Here is a 21,773-nt window from a genome sequence, read left to right as displayed (position 1 = left end):
ACTGAAATACAGCCCACAATGAAATGATTCAGGAAGATTGGTCACATACTCTGAAACTGTCCACCTGTTGAGGGGCACTGTTACTTAAAGGACATGTAAAGGTACATTAGGGTTGAATTAGCTAACCTTGTGTTAAATAAAACTTGCATGCATCATTAGAATCCATTACTCAGCATTTATAATAACAGTATTGATTGTTTTTTAAAAGATTCAATTCTATGAAAGTGTGCTTATTAACAGAACTTTTCATGGCCATGCATCCGCACCCAACCAAGTTACATAGCTAGCGTTGTTAATATTTGGTTAGAGATGTATACCCGATTTATGCATATCTGACTTATTAAATGCGGCTTCATTAAATATTCTCAAATTCTTCTCCTTGAGAAGCTGGGAAGACAATAGATGTTGGAAATGAACAGCAAACCCCCCCCCCCCCCGACAAATCTGACCCACTGGAGAAATTAAAGCTGGGTTTACCTCGCCCCCCCCTCCCCTCCCCCCCACCTCTCTCCCCCCATCTATTTCCCTTACTAGTCAAGATTTTAACACCTTGCAGAGATGCAAGGGACTGCAGATGATGGAATCTTGAGTGAAACACAAAATGCTAGAGTAACTCAATGGGACAGACAGCATCACTGTAGGACATGATAGAATATGATTAGTTTCACTATCCGTTTGATTAATTTTACTGATTGTATGCCTCCTTGTCACCTTTACCTCAGCTAACAATTAATCATTCTACATCTCCTTATCATTGCCTGCTTTGATTTGTTGTTTTCACACCTTACTCTTCCATATCTCTAGATTTCCTCTCCCCTGACTCTGTCTGAAGATGGGTCGCGACCCAATACGTCACCCATTACTTTTCTCCAGAGATGCTGCCAATCCCGCTGAGTTACTCCAGCATTGTGTCTATCTTCAGTGTAAATCAGCATCTGCAGTTCTTTCCTACATAGTATACTTATAGATCTCTTCTTTCAGAAATCTAACAACACACCAACTGTCTTTAAAAAAAAACCATGCCCAAACTATAACTTTATTTATTTATTTATTTGTTATTTCTGCAAAGACAAATGCCAAATACCGTGAAACTCGAATCTATAAAATCAGAGGCATTAACAAGTTCCATTCAGCAAAATGCATGCAATAGAACCAAAAATATCTCTTATTAACAGCACATTTAACCAAAATACCAATGTCCAATGAAATGCTTTCATATATGACATGATTCTGGATAAATAACTTTAAAAATCAACCAGATATGAGTGGCCAAAGGGAAGCGTGACTAAGCCAGTTCCTATGTTTCACCAGCTGAATAATCGATAGCCTATGAAACATGAACATGGCGCCGCATACTTTCGAAGCTAATATCCATTACAATGCATTATTTAGTCCTCCAAATCTAATGCATAGTATGTACTTTTGTCATCTAAAAGCATCACATTTGTTTTATTTTTAACTCAAGAGGCTACAAGATATTATAAAACAAGTAGATTGCAACACACTCTCTAGCACTCAAATACATAATGATTTAGTACAAAATGGTAACCAAAACCTCATCAGGTTTTGGTTACACCACATAGATGTGAATTCAGTTGCCTTTAATTTAAAGGTAATTTGGCTCCAGGGACTGAGAGAACAAGCCTCCCAGCAAAACTTACATGAGTAGGCTAAGCTGATTGGAACACTAAGGGGAGCACTTGCATTGAAGATGTACCTTATGTGCCACGGTTATGGTTACCTTGTATTACAGATTAATTTATTATACATTTATCTGTGCTGTTGTGTTAATGGGCCTGTTAAGCTGTAGCAAATGTATTTTTCCACTGCCGATACATATCACAATTAAATACTCTAGGCTCTTATGTTTGTGCCTCACCAGTCAAAGTTTTTGGCAAGGCATGCTTCATAACCCGAAAATACCTGGCCCGCAGGCGTATTTTTCTCTTCTTCCGAGGACCTCCGACATCCAGAATCTCGGAACAAGCGCACAGTGAGCGCAGCAAAACCAAAGATCTTTGGGTAAAACTACGACCAGCCGTGGCGAAAACTGACTGTGCCCCAAAAACCCTCCCTCCCCTCTGCTAAACGGCCAATCACAGCGCGGTTCAGTCGAGATAAGGGACAGTGAACGAAGTGCTGTGATTAGCCGCTGAGCGGGCACCCGCGCCCCGAGAGAGAGGGAGAGTGAGAGCGTCGGCCGAGAGAGAGCGTGTGTTGGGGGTGGGGTGGGGGGGGGGGGGGGGGTTAGCTGCGTCGGTTTCCTCCCACGTCACCAAAGATGTGTAGGTTTGTAGGTTAATTGACTTCAGTAACATAGAACTAGTATGAAGAGGTGATCGAGGGCGTGAAATTGGTGGACCACAGGGCCTGTTTCCATGCTGCATCTCTAAACTAAAACTGCAAGATTCCAAGCTAATCTTTCCCCAGCATATTTATTCTTGAACCCATAAAATTTACCCTTTATGGAATCCCAAATTCGGTCCACTGCCATGACCTGCACACCATAAGCAATTAATTGATTAGGAAGAGGATGATCTTATCGACACAAACTGTCAAGTACAGTGCGTGAACTCTCTCCATTTTCCCAACTCAGGAACAACTGAGTACAGTTCACACTTTTAGAACATATGTACCAAAGATTTGTTGAAGCCGCAGAGACCACTCCCTCCGTAACTCCCTGGTCAATTTGTCCCTTCCCACCCAAACCAACCCCTCCCCTGGTACATTCCATTGCAACCGCAACTTCTCGCTTTACCTCCCCCCTTGACTCCATCCACAGACCTAAGCAGTTTTTCCAGGTGCGGCAGAGGTTCACCTGCACCTCCTCCACCCTCATCTATTGCATTCGCTGCTCTAGGTGTCAGCTGCTCTACATCGGTGAGACCAAGCGTAGGCTTGGCGATCGCTTCACCCAACACCTCCGCTCAGTTCGCAATAACCAACCTGATCTCCCGGTGGCTCAGCACTTCAACTCCCCCTCCCATTCCGAATCCAACCTTTCTATCCTGGGCCTCCTCCATGGCCAGAGTGAGTCCCACCGTAAATTGGAGGAGCAGCATCTCATATTTCACTTGGGTAGTTTACATCCCAGTGGTATGAACATTTTCATACAACTCAGCAGCATCTCGGTGATAAACTTTATTTTATATTAAAATAACACTTTAATAAAAACCTGAATAGCACAATAAAATATAATTCACGAAGTCCCAAATGTAATAATTTGGTCATTTTCACAATAATGGCTTGATCAAGGTTTTACAAGCACCTCTCGGTCTTTAGGATAGGCATATGGAAATGCACAGAATGGAGGGATATGGATCACATGCAAGCAAGATTAGTTTAATTTGGCATCCTGCTCGGCACAGACCGAGGTTCCCACCATTGTGGGTTGAAGGGACAGTTCCTGTGCTGTACTGCTCTATGTTCTATGTTCAACACAGGAGCTGTAATTACACAAAGTAGTAATTAGCTCATTCATTCTCAACCAAATAATCTCTATTTTAGTTTTAATTAAAACATTAAAATTCACTAGTTCCTTGGGTTCAATATTTTGGAAACCAATGCAGGCAACACCTATGTTATGGAAATTAGTCCTCACTGAATTCATAAATAACTGGTAAAAAAATTGAGATATGGAATAAAGTTGCATTTTCAAGAGAGTCCAGAGTGTTTAATTGTCATGTGCACCTAAAAACGAACAAAGTTCTTACTTGCAGCAGTATAACTGGTCTGTAAACGCAGTACTCAGATATATTATACACAAAAAAGTTCAATATATCGGGCAAGAAAAGCCCAAAGTCCTTCGTGCAACAAAGAACATTCGTATTTCATAGCTTAGTTGGTGTTTGTAGTGTTCAACAGGCTTCTTCAAGGTTGTTGGGAAGAAGCTGTTCTTGAACCAGGTGGGAAAGACTCCCATACCTTCTTCCTCGTGGCAGGAGTGAAACGAGAGCATAGCCTGGGGTGGATTCTTGATGATGCTGGCTACCTTTGAGGAGGCACTTCCTATGGATCTCTTTGATGGTAGGAAGGTCAGTGCCAGTGATGGACCGGGTAGTTTCCACCCCTTTTTGTAATCTCCTTTGAGTTGACGAACCAGGCTATGATGCAAACGGTCAATATGCACTCTACTATACACCTGAAGTTCAAAAGTGTAATTGTCGACATACCAAATCTCCTCAATCTTCCAAGTAGAGGCATTGATCAGCTTTCTTTATGATTGCAATGTGTTGGGCCCAGGACAAATCTTCAGAGATAAGCATGCCCAGGAACTTGAAAGTTGACGACTCTCTCCACCACTAACCCGCTGATGAAGACAGTTTGTGAATTCTCAGCCTCCATCTTCTAAAGTCAACGATTAGTCTTACAGACTTTGAGACCAAGACACCATTCAATCAGACAATCACTCCCCAGCCAATATTAACTGTAGTGACTGAGGCATGTCAACTTACTCCTCTTGGACGCTGATATTATTCTTACCATTTAAAGGCAGATGCGAACTGCAGACCTCAGCAACAAGAGGTTGAATACAAACCCCGGCCAGTTGGTCTTGAGAATGCAGTCAGGTACACCATCAGGTCCAGACACTTTCAGAAGATTCACCCTCATCGAGGATAGTTCATTGAAGGCTTCTGGTTGGGTATCACTTGGATGATTTTGGCAGGAAAACGCTCCTCCATATATTTCCTTATGAAGTCTGTAACAACCATGGCGGCACGGTGGCGCAACAGTAGAGTTGCTGCCTTACAGCGAATGCAGAGCCAGAGACCCGGATTCGATACTGACTACGGGTGCTGTATGTACAGAGTTTGTACGTTCTCCCCGTGATCTGCGTGGTTTTCTCCTAGATCTTCGGTTTCCTCCCACACTCCAAAGATGTACAAGTATGTAGGTTAATTGGCATGGTAAATGTAAAAATTGTCCTTAGTGGGTATAGGAAGAGTGTCAATGTGCGGGGATCGCTGGTTGGCGCGGACACAGTGGGCCGACAGGGCCTGTTTCCGCGCTGTATCCCTAAACTTATGATTTATTCGTTCAGGTTTGTTGCAAAGTCCTTGAACATCACCCAATCTATCGACTCCAAGCAATCCCGGAAACGTTCTGCTGCCTCCCCTGACCAGCACTGTGCAGTCCTCCCCTCAGGTGCTCTTCAGTCACTGCCAAGACACAAGATGAAGGACCACAGGCAGGTGGTCTGATTCCCCAAAGAGAGGGCAAGGGAGGGTGCAGCGGTGTAAAATGGAAGTGGTCAAGGATGCTTGATCCTCTGATGCTTGTGTTCTTCCTCAAAAATTGTGTTCTTCCTCAAAAATTATGATGTGGAAAAAAATATTTCCAAATCATTAGTTGCTTTCAAAAATTCCAATATATTATTTCAAAGTACGAATGAGAAAACAATACAACATGTCGAGTGCACTATGCAGATTCTTCTGAGGTGGCAGCTGAGACCAAAGGTTTCTTTAAAATGAGAATACATTTTGACAAATGCACAATTGGCAATCACAGCCAAATGTCAAAAGACCCACCAAGAACAAAGGTTGCTCACTGCTATACTCAAATACTCATTAGTTATTTTGGTACCCAAATCATAACATTCACAAACTCATTCGCTCAAAAGTATAACAAATTTGACTGATATTCAATGTCACAATTTTGCTACTTACTCTCATCCATAGGCCATTCCACGTCAAAGCAAAGCCATCGTATCAGCCTCATTCCCCCTGCCATTATTTTTCTGCACCTTTGCAAGTTAAACCCATCAACTCCCCTTTTGATTATTTTGTCACTAGCACAAGCGGTGATTTACAGTAGCCAATTAAAAGGTATGAAATCTTAACAGTCGTTGCCATGGAAATTCTAGTGGTGTAATCTTAGCCAGACTAAAGCAGTAATTTTCTCTTCCATACAAACAGTAAAATCATAAATGGTGCTCATCTTAATTCCCAAGAATTCTTCAAAGAATGATTCATCTTTATTGTATGTAATCATAACCTATAGAGGCTATTGGGCTCCCATTTGCATCACTCTAATTCACTGTGGACATATCAATTTCTTAAGTAGTCTTCCCTTTTGAGGATAACTTGCTTTTACTCCCCTGGAGTGGAAACTGCCTGTGATTATTCATTTCACGAGGTGGGACTGCATGACAGTGACCACCCAGGCTTGGCAGAGCAAGCATTGGTCTAATGGCAAGGGGGATCCAAGGATTAGATTTGCTGCACAGGCACATTCCCTTGTTCTTGGTACTTCTGCACCTTCCTACCCTGATACTCTCAATCTTCATTTCCCCTGCAATTCTCTCAACCCCATGGTCCCATTCTCCCCTGCTTTCTCGGTTGATTCCTCATGCTCTCCAATCAAACCTGCCACCTTAGCCACTCCACACTCCGTCAGCTGGCCACATGACATTTTCCACTTACTCCGTCTGGTATCACTCACCCTCTTCAGCTCTGCTCCCCAACTGCAAATCACCTGGCACAGCTGGTAGTGTGCTGCCTCGTAGCGCCAGAGAGATTTGGTTCAATCCTGATCTCGGGTGCTGCCTGTGCAGAGTTTGTACGCTCTCCCTGTAACAACGTGATTTTCCTCCGGGTGCTCTAGTTTCCTCCCACAGCTCAAAGACATGTAGGCATGTAATTAAATGGCCTCTGTAAAATTGCCCCTAGTGCGTGATAATAGACGTGTGCATGGCTGTTTAATGGTCGTGGAATCGATGGGCTTAACAGCCATTTCCATACTATATTTCTAAAACAAACCTTGCCTCCACCATCAAATCAAAAAGCCACTGCGCCAAGCCCAGACCATCCAAACCTTTCTCAGAAAACCTCAGCAGAATCTTCAGCTGCCTGCTCTGGTATCAACAGATCAGTCTATTAATGCTCCGCAGATGAGTTGATGGGTTCCGGCAAATGGATGCAAATCCTTAGCCATCATATTAAAGGGAGGCACGATATCTAATAATATTTGAAAAGGTGGGTTGGTAGTACTCAGGTCAAGCAGCATCTGTTGAGATGAAACATGTCAGTTCTGATGAAAGGTCGTTAACATTGAAATTTAAAAAGCAAATATGCACTTAAGATGCAGGGAAGGGCGAGGTCGAAAAAGAATTAAAATAATGGTATGATTGGATAGAGACCAAGAGACCACAAAGATAGAGATGCCAGCTGAGAAAAAGTAGTCAGTAGTCTTACCAGCAGCTGATCTGTCTACTTGATATTTTCACATTTAAATTTTTTAATTTTTTTTTTAAACTTTAGTTCTGATGAAAGGTCAACCTTAAATATTAAAGGGCCTGTTCCACTTTCACGACCTTTTTTATTTGTGGATATTTTTCATCAGACTAGAAAAACATCCCGACCTACTTGATGCCACTAGTACCTACGACTAGCATCACGACCTACCTACGAACTCGTGACGACCATGCTGCAAGTATGAGTCAAGGGCAAATTCGGCAGAGGTCATGCAAGTGGGACAGGCCCTTAACATATTCTCTTGAGATGCTGCCTGATCTGCTGAGCCTCTCCAGTCTTTCTTGGTTTTATTTGATGTCCAGCCCCTTAAGTATTTTTTTATTTCTTGATGATATTTACTCTACAAGGATTACCAACATTCAGCTCCTTGACTTCATAATTACATACGATCTAAGTTGTCACAATTTAGCAAATGCCCAAGCGCGTCAGTGGAATTGAAGGAACCGCAAACTAACTTCAACTGCACTGTGCATTACCAGCAGGTTTAACCTCGATAAGGTAACATCACCAAATCACCATTTTAAATACTGAGTACAATTCAACCGTAAAAACACGGATATCCTTTTGCAGTGCATGCAGAGCAAATATGCCTGAACTATCATAGTGGCTTATAAACATCTTCACAATTAAGGTAGAACAAATTGTTCTACCTTATCTCTTAAAGATAGCGGAGTCAGGGGATTGGGGAGAAGGCAGGAACGGGGTACTGATTGGGGATGATGAGCCACGATCACATTGAATGGCGGTGCTGGCTCGAAGGGCCGAATGGCCTATTCCTGCACCTATTGTCTATTGTCAAATGCAGCATAACTCACTACCTCAATCCATAGATTCCAAACATTGCATTTTAAGTTTGTGTGCGTCACAAATATTTTTCCATACTACCAGAAGTCAATTAACTGCACAAATCATGTATTTGTAGTTAGCAAGAATAGGTGTGGCATCTGCCCAAGGGCAATGTATGACACCGATGAAGTAATGGGTTTTTAAAATAGGTTTACAAGCTTCCATCAATATTTTGGCAAGAGCACAACCTTGTGCAGTTATGCACACAACCCTCACACATACATCAAATATTGGGCATTAAAAAGAGAATTTAAAAGCACTGATCAGATCCTCTAAGTCTACTTCCATTCGGGTATGGTACATTGTTGTATTATACCAAATATGGTCACAGCATGCATAATGTAGTTACAGAATGTACTGTTAACAGTTCACCAATTGAGCAAGGAATAACGATAACACCTTCACAAACACATGGAAGATTTCTTCCTTTCTTACAACCACTTTACTGGACATAGTACCACTCTGGATCAGAATCCTGGAATTCCCCACACCTCAAAAGTATTGCAGCCCATAGTGACCTATCTTCAACCGCTGATCACAGAAAGGGAAATGTGCTAATTATGTGGTCATCACGACATATGTCTGATTAAACCAAAACACGAGACAATGGCATTAACTGATCCTCGCAGACAATGCCTACCCCACAATGGACAGCACATAGCCTCCGCTCAATTATTTGTCATAATGAGCAGCGGGAGGTCAAGAATCACAAATCCATAAAGATGTGTTATGTCATATCAGCGAGGTACATCTGATTTTTTGGTAAATAATCTTAAGGATCAGCCAGACATTCTCCGGTCGACATATTCTATAATTAAATGCATATTTTTGTGAACTTTTGTTGTATGTACAATGCCTTTTCTCAATCATTTGTCTTTCTTACTAACTAGAGTTGCTGGAAAGCACTGCCAGGAGTCACATTGGTTAAAAACTAGGACTTCTGGTTGAATTTATTTGGCTGAAAGAGATATCAATGGACACCATTACTGAAACACAGCCAAGTATAAGATGAGGTATCATCACAAAAATTAAGGGTTTAATGTGCACCCTGAAAATGTCAATTAAGGCACAAGCACCTGGCATATTTAATTAAGGCTTGGAATAAGTTTAGTCCATTAGAAAATGGATGTACAGTCAAACAAGGAGGTAAAGTTGAGAATATATTACAAATATAAAAGTTCCATACCTGAACAACTGTTGAAATCCATTTAAGCTTTCCAGTTCCAAGTGGGAAACTAAGATTTGCAATGCATTGGATTCCACTCAATGCAACAGTCTTTTAAGTTCAGTAGAACATCCACACTTTTCAGAAAGTCAGGTTGAGTGCTACAATCTTTCTGTTCCTAACCTTGTATTTTTCATCCAATCTCAGCTTACATTTTTCAAACCATTTTCTCATACTTTCTCATCAGCATCAGATTTGAATCTCAATCCACTATGTTACAATGTTTCGGCTTCAGAGCGCTTAAACAATAGAGAGCTTAGTGGCATGGTGGCAAGATAACAACCTCTCCCTCAACTTCAGCAAAACCAAGAAGTTGGAAATTGACTTCAGTGTGGAGTACACAATCCAGTGGGCATCAGTGGTGCTGGTGTGCAGGTGGCTGAGATCTTCAAGTTCACATTTATTCAACCTCCTAGGTGTAAACAGCACTACAACAACTTGTCCTGGTCCAACCTTGTCAACTCTATGGCTAAGAAAGAACATCAATACTTTCATTTCCTCATAAACTTAAAGGGATTCAGCTCGTCTCCAATAACACGTACCAATGTTTTACAAATCCACTGTTGAAAAAGCATCTGATTCAGATGCACCACAGCTTAGTGTGGGCAGCAATTGTTTACCATTTCCTCAGGCAGCTTGTGCCATATACACATCACCACATGTGGAAATAGGTTACCCCTCAGGTTTCTTAAACCTATGCCCTCTAGTTTTAGATTTCCCTTCCTGTGGCAATTTACTTTATGTATGTCCCTCGTGATTTTATAAATCCACATAAGGTCATCCCTCAGCTTCCTATGCTCAAGTTAAAACAAGTCCAAGTCTATCCAGCCTCTCCTTAAAAGTACCATCCTCAAACATGTTTTTTAACAGCGTTTCTAGTTTAGACATCCATAGCAGGGCCACTAGTACTCCAAATGTGATTTAACATGGCTTGTACAGATGTAATACAAGGTCTCACTAATGTACTCAACAGCTTGCTGGAGTGGAGAACTCAGTGGGTCAGGCAGCATTGTTGGAGGGAAATGGACATTTGACATTTTGGGTCAGGACCCTTCGAGACTACAGCCTCGTCTCTAATGTCCTCAATTAATTGACTAATGAAGCAAGCATGACAGTCTTCTTTATCACCATGTCTACCTGTATCGCCACTCTTAAAATTATGTATCTGTGCCACTAGGTTTCTCTCTGCTTTACTGTTTCGCTTGACTTGGTTTGTCTCACCAAATCGCGACATCTAGTATTTATCTGAATTAAATTTAATTTGCTATTCTTCAGCCCGGTTGATGAGATAAAACTTCATATGGGGTATAATAATAATATATTTTATTGTCATTGCACATCAGTGCAATGAGATTTAGTATGCAGCTTCCAACCGATGTAAAAGAAAAGTAAAATAAATAAATAAGCTGTGTGACGTGACCATCCGAGGGAGACAGTCCAGGGGGGGATGGGGGGCACTCAGCAGGGCCGGTTCAGAGCCGCTATAGCTCTGGGAATAAAGCTGTTTCTGAGTCTGGAGGTTCGGGCATAGACGGCCTTGTAACGTCTGCCGGAGGGAAGTAGTTCGAACAGTCCGTTACAAGGGTGTGAGGAGTCTTTATGAATGCTGACGGCCTTCCTGAGGCACCGTGTGTGGTAGATGCCCTCCAAGGCTGGTAGCTGTGTACCACTAATTGTAATGCCATTTGCAAATTTACTAACCATTCAACCTACATTTACATCCACATCATTAATTATAAATAAATAAGTGTACACCCATCTATACAACATTAAATATTGATCATCAATTTTAAAAACGAATTACTGCTTTTTTTGGATAGTCTCTCAATTTGCAAATACTGTTAATGATGTTTAGTTTTCAAGTAATGTTAACTAAAAACAAGTAATATTTTTTCTGCATTTCACTATCATTTTTAGCATGACTTTGTTATCGTCAGAATATATTGGAGCCAAGCTGGGCTCTAATGTTGACATGACCAAACAAATATAAATTATCTTAGATCTTACAGATAATGAGTCATGCGAATGTGGCTAATTGAACACAAAAAGCCTAAATAGTGAGTCAGAGTTGCTGTTTACATAAATAACTTAAAAGCTGAATTGATTTTCCTTTAAAAAGAGCCTTTGCTCCCAATCAACATTGCCATAACGGAAGGACGAGTTAGCCGAAGCAAAGAAGTGGATAACCGAACGGAAACGAAGCTGAAACGCTAAATAACCAAAAGTGTTATGGGACGCCAAAAAGCCAACTAACTGAAAGGCTGCATCACCTAAAAGCAAACTCACCGAATGGCCACTCTGCCGAAACGCCAACTAACCGAAAGGCTGCGTCGCCTACAAGCCAACTAACCAAATGGCCGCTCAACCGAAAAGTCAAATAACTTTCACATCACTGACCGGTGGGGACGGGAGGGTGGGGGTCATTTTCCTACACGAGCCAAAGGTAACTGGGCACTCTGAACCCGAGCACCAAGTTGTAAGCCGCCGATGGAACGCATCCCTCGGGACAGCCCCCACTTTCCCACGGCAGCCCTCCGCCTCGTCTCCCCCGTGCGGCCGCACTGTGACGGGCTGTGTGTCGGCAGCGTCGGGTGGAGCAGAGGTGTGATTTCACCCCCCCCCCCGGCCCACAAACGGGTGATTTACCCCCCGACACCCACACCGGGTGATTCACCCCCACCCCGGCCATGGGGACAGATGGCTCGGGGCATTGGCAGCCATAGTAAATCGCTTTTAAAACATGGGGGACACACACACAAATTCCCTGGCGGGCCGATGACATGTGTGCATGACAACGAGCAATTTTATCTTCTCCCACTACCCCCCCCCCCCCCCCCGGACAACAAGAAGCACGTATTTATTACTGTCTGGTTGCCTGCGTAACGCACACAAGCTCCCACGCACAAAACACCAGATAATCTGTAAACTGCTTTAACCGAAGATGGACACAAAAAGCTGGAGTAACTCAGCGGAACAGACAGCATCTCTGGAGAGAAGGAATGGGTGACGTTTCGAGTCGAGACCATTCTTCAGACCTGAAGACTGAATCTGAAGGGTCTCGACCCGAAATGCCACCCATTCCTTCTCTCCAGAGATGCTGCCTGTCCCACGGAGTCACTCCAGCATTTTGTGTCTATCTTTGGTGTGACAGTTGTCTAATTTCATCGGCTTCATGTATTGCGCGCATGGAAGAGACATTTTACATGCCACTTGCATCTATTCATCCAAGTATGTTCTCAATGAAATCTCACATCTTTGCGAGGGAGGGATGGAACGGATGTGACTACCGGCTAGCAAAGGCATAGTTTGGACAGGGAAATAATCCCACCACTTAATTAACCAGGTTCCCGAATGTAAGAACTATTTATACATGTATCATTTTTGTTTTGAAATCAATGTAACTCTTTTTTGATTTTTAATGCCAAGTTAAAACACCGTCCTGTGGGAAGGGCTTGCGGCAGCTGGTTTCATAGTGCCTTTATTGTTGGTAGGTGCTGTCCTTTCACATGGACTGCTTACAACTTGGTATTCCGGTTCAGAGTGCCCAGTCACCTATGGCTTGTGTGGGAAAATGACCCCCACCCTCCCATCTCCACCAGCCAGTGTCTGGACCAATAGCTGGCATGTCTCCCCCCCCCCCCCCGGCGACATCGTGTCCGTTATTTGACCTTTCGGTTGAGCGACGCAGCCTTTCGGTTAATTTGCTTTTAGGCGTCCCGCCCTTTCGGTTAGTTTGTATTTAGGCGTACCACCCTTTCGGTTAGTTGGTGTTTCGGCTTCGTTTCCATTCGGTTATTTGGCATTCACTTCTTTGCTTCGGCTTCTTGTCCTTCGATGCTTCTTGTCCTTCGATGCTACGTCCGCACACGGCCATAACTAATAATGTTAACTTTAGTATTTTTTAGTCAGCAAGGTTCCGCCCTCCAGGCACTGTAGGCGGTAACGCTGTAACGCCCTCCAGGCGCTGTAGCCAGTTCAATGTGCTGTTGTCGAGGGCCATGAGGTCTATCCCTCCACCCCCCCTGATGGAGGGGTAGACCTCATGGCCCTCGACAACAGCACATTGAACTGGCTACAGTACCTGGAGGGCATTACATAACTTCTGCTGCCTCAAACACAAGAAGAAGCAAGGTTCCAAAAGCCTTGGATGTTAAACTTATGATGGTTATGGAATTAAGGCAAAACTGTAGTGTAGCTAATAGTGCTGCAGAGACCAAACCTGACCTGGAATGCTGTCTGTGTGGTATTTGTACGCTCTCCATGTAATTGCGTGGGTTTCTGCAGGGGGCTCTGGTTTCCCCCTATATCCCAAAGATGGGAGCTCCAACGACACAGAAGGTTTGACAAGCCCCGACCCGAGGTCTGATCGCTGATGTTGGGTCTGATCGCCCCAACGCGGAGGGCCCGAATGCCGCCGGCTACGGGAGTAAGATCGCCCCGTCAATGGAAGGCTCGAGGCCCCCGACCGCTGGAGAACAAAGAAGGGAAGAGATTGAACTTTTTTTCCCCTTCCATAACAGTGAGGAATGTGGAAGAGTTACTGTGGTGGATGTTTATATTAAAATGTATTTTATGTGTTCCGTTGCTTTTTATTTGTATGACTGACTTGGCAAATGAAATTCCTCGTATGTTGCAAAACATACTTGACTAATAAAGTATTATTGTATTGTACTGTATTACATTTATGTCTGTGTTGTTGGCCGAGAAGTAGTAGTGAAAATAATAATCTATTTACTTTCATTATTTTAATGGAGGGAATTTGACACAACTCTTCATATTTTTGTATCTGCTTCCTGCTGTGTATAAATTCTTCATAATTATACTTTAAACAGGAAGTGTATAGCATGTTTGGTTAGCAGTTTAGATGTTTGATTACATCACTGCTGTACTCCAGAAATCCCCTAGAAATAATAAACCTATAGAAACCAATGTCGAGTGGTGATTACCAGAAAACAGATGTTATGTTGAGGTCATCATGGCCTAATGATTCTGAACACATCTTGGACCATCAGATTTGCTTCTGCTGGGAATAGTGAGATGCTCTTGCATCTCATTCAGCTGGGTTTGTTGATGGCAGCAACTCTGATTTAAAAATGAAAATGTAAATGTCAGGAATGTTCCCGATTTAATCTCTGGCCTAGCACGATTAAGTTGATCTTGGCTGAAGTAACAGTAGATCCTGCAGTTGGTGTAAGCTGAGACAAGATGCTCATTACTGAAGATTGAATAGCAGATGGCTGTGGAAAATGCAATGTGGATCTCATTTAAAGATCAGAAATGGCTGGGCTGTGACCCTGCAGCTTGAACAGCTTCACATCCTCTACACGTGTAAAGAATGGCCTTGCATGCACAGTCTTGGGGCTTACCCAACTACTTTAAACAATAATTGAAATCTAAAGAAAGGAAGTTAGATATAAAAACAATGTGCCGTGTCAGGAGCCACCTATAGAATGTGAACAGTTAATGCGAACAATAATTAAATGTGAAATCAAAACTATAAGATAATAAACAAATAAGAGAATTAAGTTGCAGAGTGGTGGAGGAGGGGCATGTGGAAAAAACCCAAAAGGATCACAAGAAACTGTAGCTTGAGCAATTTTAAGCAAAAAGCATTCTGAAGTATCCCGACCCAAAACGTCATGTCCATTTTCTTTCACATATGTTGCCTGACCCAGAGTTCTTCCTGTATCCTTTATCAGATGCTGCCTGTCCCGCTGAGTTACTCCAGCATTTTGTGTCTATCCTCCTGTACTTTTGTTTTTTGTCTTGAAGACAAAAGGAGTGTCTATAACAGGATAGGCGATTGAGGTTGCCCATGTGACATAATTTTTGGGGCATGGCAATTCAGAGGTGAGCAAGGGCAGAATAAAGAACAAGATGTGTGGAACATGCGAGAGTGAGAGAATAAAAACAAGATTTTAAATTGCTGAAATTTTGACACAAGCAGCACCTGTGTAGAGAGAGAAGAAATTAGCTAGCCAATCAGATACAAACTTGGCTTGAAAGTAGGAGACATGGTGGGGTTGTTTGAGTCATTTAATACTAGGCGTAGCATCGGAGAAGCATGAAAAGGTATTTAAGATTCCATTGCACGAGAAGCACAAGAGTATTACTGCAGGTTACAATTGAATGATTAAGAATGGTGCCCTCTTATTTTATTGGCCACTCCCAGAAATCACTGCAATTTGTAAATATTATTTAAAAAGCAGAAAAAAAATCTTCAATGCTTTTAGATATTTATACTTTAATGATGCACTTAGAACCACCAAGACCCCTCACACTAGCCACATGGACAAGGAGTAGCTACTTCAACATATTTCAAGTGGATACCACATGCTAGAGGATCAGGAAATGTATTTGATGTTCCTCACTCTGAATCCAACACGCCATCCCTACCAAAATCTCAACCACTGCCTAACCTCTGTCAAAACCAACCATGACAAACTATCCAAGTACACCCCACCAAGAGTCTTCTTCTTCTTGCGAACGAAACATAAACCAATGGAATAGTTAGATCTCAAGCCGGATGTTGAGCAGCCAGGTTGTTGTCTCAACCTGTGCTACCTCTTGGTACCCCAGCAAGAGTCAACAACTAAGATGAAAATGGATGGAGGTTTTGTTGGAAAATTAAGTTCCCAGTCATCATGTATTTAAAAAAAAGTCAAGTTGCCAGATAGTATCACTAAGGATTTAGCTTCTTTTTTTTAGCAACTATATGTAATTTTAAAAAAGAAACACTCCTGCAATAGCAAAACAGAAACAATATCGGTCAAAGATCATGTATAATACATATGAAATCTGTATCAAATATGAACCAATTAATTACTCCATTGATTGAAATGACATTGACATTGTGAAAGGGACTGTACAAATCTATTTAATATTTTGTGGCATTGTCTGTGTTTAAAACATTGGAAGCCAGTATGCTAAGATCTTGAAGGTCACCAGGTAGCACAGTTAATGTGGGATATGACTTATCCACAAGAACACGTTGTCATCTCTGCCAAGGCAATGTCGAGACAATTGTAACTGTCCAATATGAATGGTTGAGAGGTGGCCTGTAACACAGCAGTCAGTTAAATCCTGGTTGACTATCTGCGCACAGTCAGAAATCATGTGGCATTAACAATGTTTGCGCTAATCGTTGTTCCTAAGACACGATTAAGGAAATTCAAAAGGATTTTGAAAGTGTGAACTATAATTCTCAAAATAAAAGTGCCAGTGGATGACCCTATCGCTCAGTGTCTACTCCGGCAGGCTCGAGACAGTTTCTTTTAAACTGCTAATAGCCTACACATGAAAAATAAAGGAACATGCAGTCTCCTTTCATGATTACCAAAATCCAAACAATCACACATGCGGTGCTTGCCAGTAATATTGTTTGCTAACAGCTATTAAATTAGTGGAGTCCTCATACGGTCAAAAGCACAGGGAAGACTGTAAAGCGGCCAGATCCAAACGCATATATTAAAACAATTATTTCCAATTATTTCACTCTGCAATCATTCCTTTTTCTATAATATTTCTCACTTCCACCACGTATTTTAACAACTGTTCATTTAACTTCCTTTTCTTTGTTAGGAATCAAACTTGAGTTACCACATCATCATCATCACCATTTATTTGTTGCCAGCAGATATGCTACGAAGCTGGATAGGAACAAACAGCGTGCTTTAGAAATTGCACCAACATAATCCAATTGGTCATGAGTGCACAGTATTAAGCATCTGATCAAGATTAATCTTTTTGCTACTGTGCAGCTTCTGAAATAAAACAAAATCTCAGACAGCAAAAAATGGAGTCAAGGAATGGTGGCAACATGGAGAAGTTATATGGGAGATATTAAGAATGTTGAGACAGAGCCAAACACTTCGAGCACAGAAAAAAACCCTGCACTTTGCAGGGGCCTATGACATAACTGAACAGTAAACAAAGTAGCATAACTATAATTCCATTTATTAAACAATGGGATTTCCAATGTACAAATTTGTATTCAGTACAAGATCAGAGTAAAAATGCCACAAAATGAACTGGTTTATTACTGAATGAAGTCTGCTTATGCATATATAAATATAGGTCAGCTTACTCTAAAAAAAACCTTTGCCTGTATTTATTTCAAGGCTAAGATATATGATTACAGCATCCCTCAACTATAATTAATGACGCTGTGTCTAAGGCTTGCATATTTAGAATAGTATGCAGTGAAATAACTGTGCTAATGGACTCATTACTTTGAAATTTTCTACTGCTCACCCAGACAGTACACTGTGATACAGCTTCAGATTTGGCAATAATCATGAAGGAACTGTTTGAGACCACACATACATCACTGTCTTGATTATGAAGCAGATTGCAAGTAACCAACATGCAACAGTTCAGTTATTTGCAAAAGCAAGATAGTACACGTGTCTTGGTTCAGCGTCTTGGTGTAAATTCCAAAGCAAATTTGGTGCATAAATGGGTTGAAGGAGTAATAGCATTGGATTAAAAGTCCAAACCTGATGATTCAAGAGACACCACTTCAGATTCATGATAGCTTGGAATTTAAATTAATTGCAAACATTGAGTCATAGAGTGATACAGTGTGGAAACAGGCCCTTTGGCCCAACTTGCCCACACCAGCCAACATGTCCTAGCTACATGTCCTAGCTACACCTGGCTGCGCTTGGTCCATATCCCTCCAAACATGTTCTATCCATGTACCCGTCTGACTGTTTCTTAAACATTGGGATAGTCCCAGCCTCAACTACCTCATCTGGCAGCTTGTTCCATACACCCATGAAACCACGGACTGTCTTAAAAAAAAAATTGCTTTTAAGGAGGAATTGCAACCTCTAATCATCCCTTGACCTCTGTGGTTCAAATAGTCATTACCTGCATTTTCATTATGGCATTGAGGGATGGGGATTATGAGCTCACCTCAATATTGACACATGTATTTCTCATACAAAAATAACATTATTCATGCTGTTCTATGCTCAATTGTGGATTGAGATGCATCCTGACGGAATTTTAATTGCTTTAAGTTCATTACATGGTTCAGGATAAACACGCATGGTCGACATTTGCTTTGTACACAAAAGAGGAACCTTATCGAGTAAACCTAACAAATAATGATATAAAAATAAGATGCAAACAGTGTGTACTTCACCAAATTTCAAAATTGCTGGTTTACAAAAAGACAATGTGCTGGAGTAACTCAGCGGATCAGGCAGCATCTTTAGAGGACATGCCTGTGCACTGTTTAGGGCCTGCATCTTTCTGGATTGGATTGAAATAGGGGAAAGGACAAAGCAGGACAAGTGATTGGCAAATGGTGGTCAAAGCCTAGAGATGAAATAGCAAAAGGCTGTGAGATAAGGTGATAAGAGGCATGAACTGTGAAGCCAGAAGAAGGGACGGAGGTGGAAGGGGACAGGGGAAAGTGACCAGCTGCATTAAACATCAAATCAAACTAAATCTGAATTTACAGATGTGCTTCAAAAACACTATTAACATTGCTCCACATTAAATTAAAACATTTTGCAGGCCACGGAAAATAATGGTAAAACATTAGTTTGGTATTCCTGAAAATCACATGATCTGCCCTGGGCTGATAAATTCATGTGATCCCAAAGAGCATACCCAATGGCTCTACTTCCTCAGACGTTTGAGGAAATCAGCATAGTGTAGGTGTACAGTGGAGAGTATACTGACTGGCTGCACCACTGCCTGGGTTTTCATTTTAATGCTCATCAATGACGTTGTACAATGTGGAGGATATTGCCCAGACCATCACAGACAGCACAATTGAAAGGATCTACAGGAAGCACTGCCTCAAGGCGGCAGGTAATATCATCAATAACCCACGTCACCCTGGCCACGCACTTTTCTTGCTGGCACCCAAAAACCATTACCTCCAGGTTCAAGAACAGCTTCTTCTAATCAACCATCAAGTTATTGAACCACCTGACACAACCCCATCTCAGCACTGAACCACTATGGAAGTTGCATTACTGTGGTTGCACAACATGCTTTGGTTTTTGCACTATGGCTTACTTAAAATACCTAATCATTTATTGGTGGCTGGGCATCAAATGTACTTTTTAAGCTGCACAAAGTAAGAGTTCCATTATTCTTGTCTTTGATTTAATTTGATTGTATGATGGGAATAGAAAGTGTAAATGCACAGTCTTTTACCCAGAGTAGGGGAATCAAGAACTGGAGGACATGTTTAAGGGAGGGAGAGGGGAAAGGGTCAACAAGAACCTGATGGGCATCTTTGTTTAACATAAAGTATGGTAGGTGTATGGAACAAGCTACTGGAAGAGATAGTTGAAGCAGGTACTATCACAACATTTAAAAACATTTGGACAGGTGCATGGATAGGATAGATTGAGGGACACGGGTCAAAAACAGGCAGGTGGGACTAGTGTTGATGTTTGTCAGCTTGGGTAAATTGGGATGAAGGGCATGTTTCGACGCTGTATGACTCTGATTGCATTATTCCTGTAGTGAAAAGACTTGAAATTAATCATAATAGAATATCACCTGAGTTACTGCTGCGACTGGAACATAACAAGTCAGTCAGGCTTTTGAAACCTTTATCGGCCGATCAAGAAACAAAGTTCTAGGATTTTCTTGTCTCAATGCATTATTTAACAGAAGCTCAAGTTGTTGGCTCTCAACAAACATCGTAATAAAGATTGAACACATAAAAGATTAAAAAAAAGTCTGATAACAGATTTCCTGCTATGACAAGATTTATGAATGTCAATGGGCACCTGAAAAGCAATATGGCCTCAAGGAAGCCGAGCAAACCCTTAGTGATAAATGTTTTACTTAGACATGAAAGGCCAACGAGAAAAATATTAAACCATTATACTATCAATTTATTCCATTCAAATTCTCCTGCCTTATTAGAATATCTACAAAAGTCTCACACACCCGCACTCAAGGAAGTGATAAGGCCAAAATATCCACAGAAAGATAACGAAAGACAATCGGCTGCATTTAAAACAACACCATCGTGGACGTGGTTCATAGATAGTTGTTAACAATTGTCATTAATCAGATTTATTTTAAATCGATAAAGCGCCATTCGGATCACGCGAAAACAATCAGAATCAATTTAGAAATTTAAAAAAGCCACCTTGACGGGATAAACATTGACTCGTGCAACTGGTAGAAGCAAGGAACTGTAGATACTGGTTTACAAAATAAAGGATACAAACGCGAGTAAACCGATTTGCAGCGACAGGGGAAATTGTGTTAAGATCGAGGTGGTGGGCGTGGGATGGAATATATTGCGGCTTTTATCTCCTGATAATTATTCCCTGCCATACTATAATAATTTTACAACATTAGTGCAGCCTTACCTGATTTCCTCCCATTGCCACTCCGTCTCCCTGAGCGATGGTGTTGGTGCTGTTGCTGCCGGCGTTGACTCCCCACGCAGCCTCCCATCAATGACGCCCTTGGCCCCAGGTGCGTCTCACCCGCTGCAGGCAACCCGCCTGAACTCTGGCACAAACTCACTGCAAGTCCTCCCACCCTTCATCGACCGGATCTGAAACACTACCTCTCTTCCACTCCAAGAGAGAATGATGCCTCCTCTCCGCTTGCTGGTGCTTCAAGTTCTCCGCCAGGTAAGCGGCCACACGACCCTCCCCCGCCAACCGGCCGTAACCAGGGGCAACCACCGGCCCCTCACCTGCCTCTATGCAACCAGAGGGCAAACACCGGCTACTTTCATCGCTTCGTCAATCTTTTCATCCCGGGGGAAAGCAACTTGGCCGCATTTCCCTCTGTCTTAACGGAGGAGCCCCGCCTGCAAGCCACCTCGCCCGCCCACCTCCACCTGACACCTGAGAGGACGCCGCGTCCAGTCGTCGCCGTCCGTCCGTCCGTCCGCCAGCCAGCCAGCCAGCCCCCCACTGCGCCTGCGCCAAATCCAGGGGCATTCTGGGTAGCCCGCCCCCTCCCCTCGACGTCATCGCACCTGCACGGAGCTGGCCGCGCGTGCGCTCGTTGTCCAGGTGGGCGGAGCTTGCCGACCGCCCTCCCCTCGCTCCTTCCGAACCTCCGACTTCCCTAGCAACCGGACGCTTCCTCAATACAATACACATAAAGCTTCCGGTTGCCTGGAAAGAGCTTTTCAAGGGAGACAAGAGTGTTTAATTGTCATATGATTATTGTCCCAACCCACAGAACAATGACATTCTTACTTGCAGCAAGAGTCAAGAGTTTTTTTTTTTGTCCTGAAATGGAACAATGAAAGCAGCAGCGCAACAGAAATATATAAACGTAGTACACAGTAGTCACCATTAAAAAAACAATGAGGCAAAGTTCAATATGTAAAAACAATCAAACAATATTGTGCAAAGACAAAAAAACAATGTTCCCAAGTCCCCAGTGCATTCAACGGAGTTTACAGTTTGGAATTTAGTTGGAGTTGTTAATAACAACAT

General features: G+C 42.3%; 1 protein-coding gene across 1 annotated transcript in view; it reads right to left on the bottom strand.

Moving 5' to 3' along the window:
- ubtd1 (ubiquitin domain containing 1) overlaps window positions 1–21,258 on the bottom strand; it is a 61,819-nt gene extending 40,561 nt beyond the window's left edge. The window contains exon 1 of the mRNA XM_033034129.1: window positions 20,682–21,258. Coding sequence (XP_032890020.1) covers window positions 20,682–20,769 — 88 coding nt within the window. The 5' untranslated portion in view covers window positions 20,770–21,258. The remainder of the gene's footprint in view (window positions 1–20,681) is intronic.
- Window positions 21,259–21,773: the final 515 nt, after the last annotated feature.

The sequence above is a fragment of the Amblyraja radiata genome, chromosome 15, assembly GCF_010909765.2.
Source record: "Amblyraja radiata isolate CabotCenter1 chromosome 15, sAmbRad1.1.pri, whole genome shotgun sequence".
NCBI lineage: Eukaryota > Metazoa > Chordata > Chondrichthyes > Rajiformes > Rajidae > Amblyraja > Amblyraja radiata.
This window is presented reverse-complemented; position numbering and strand designations above follow the sequence as displayed.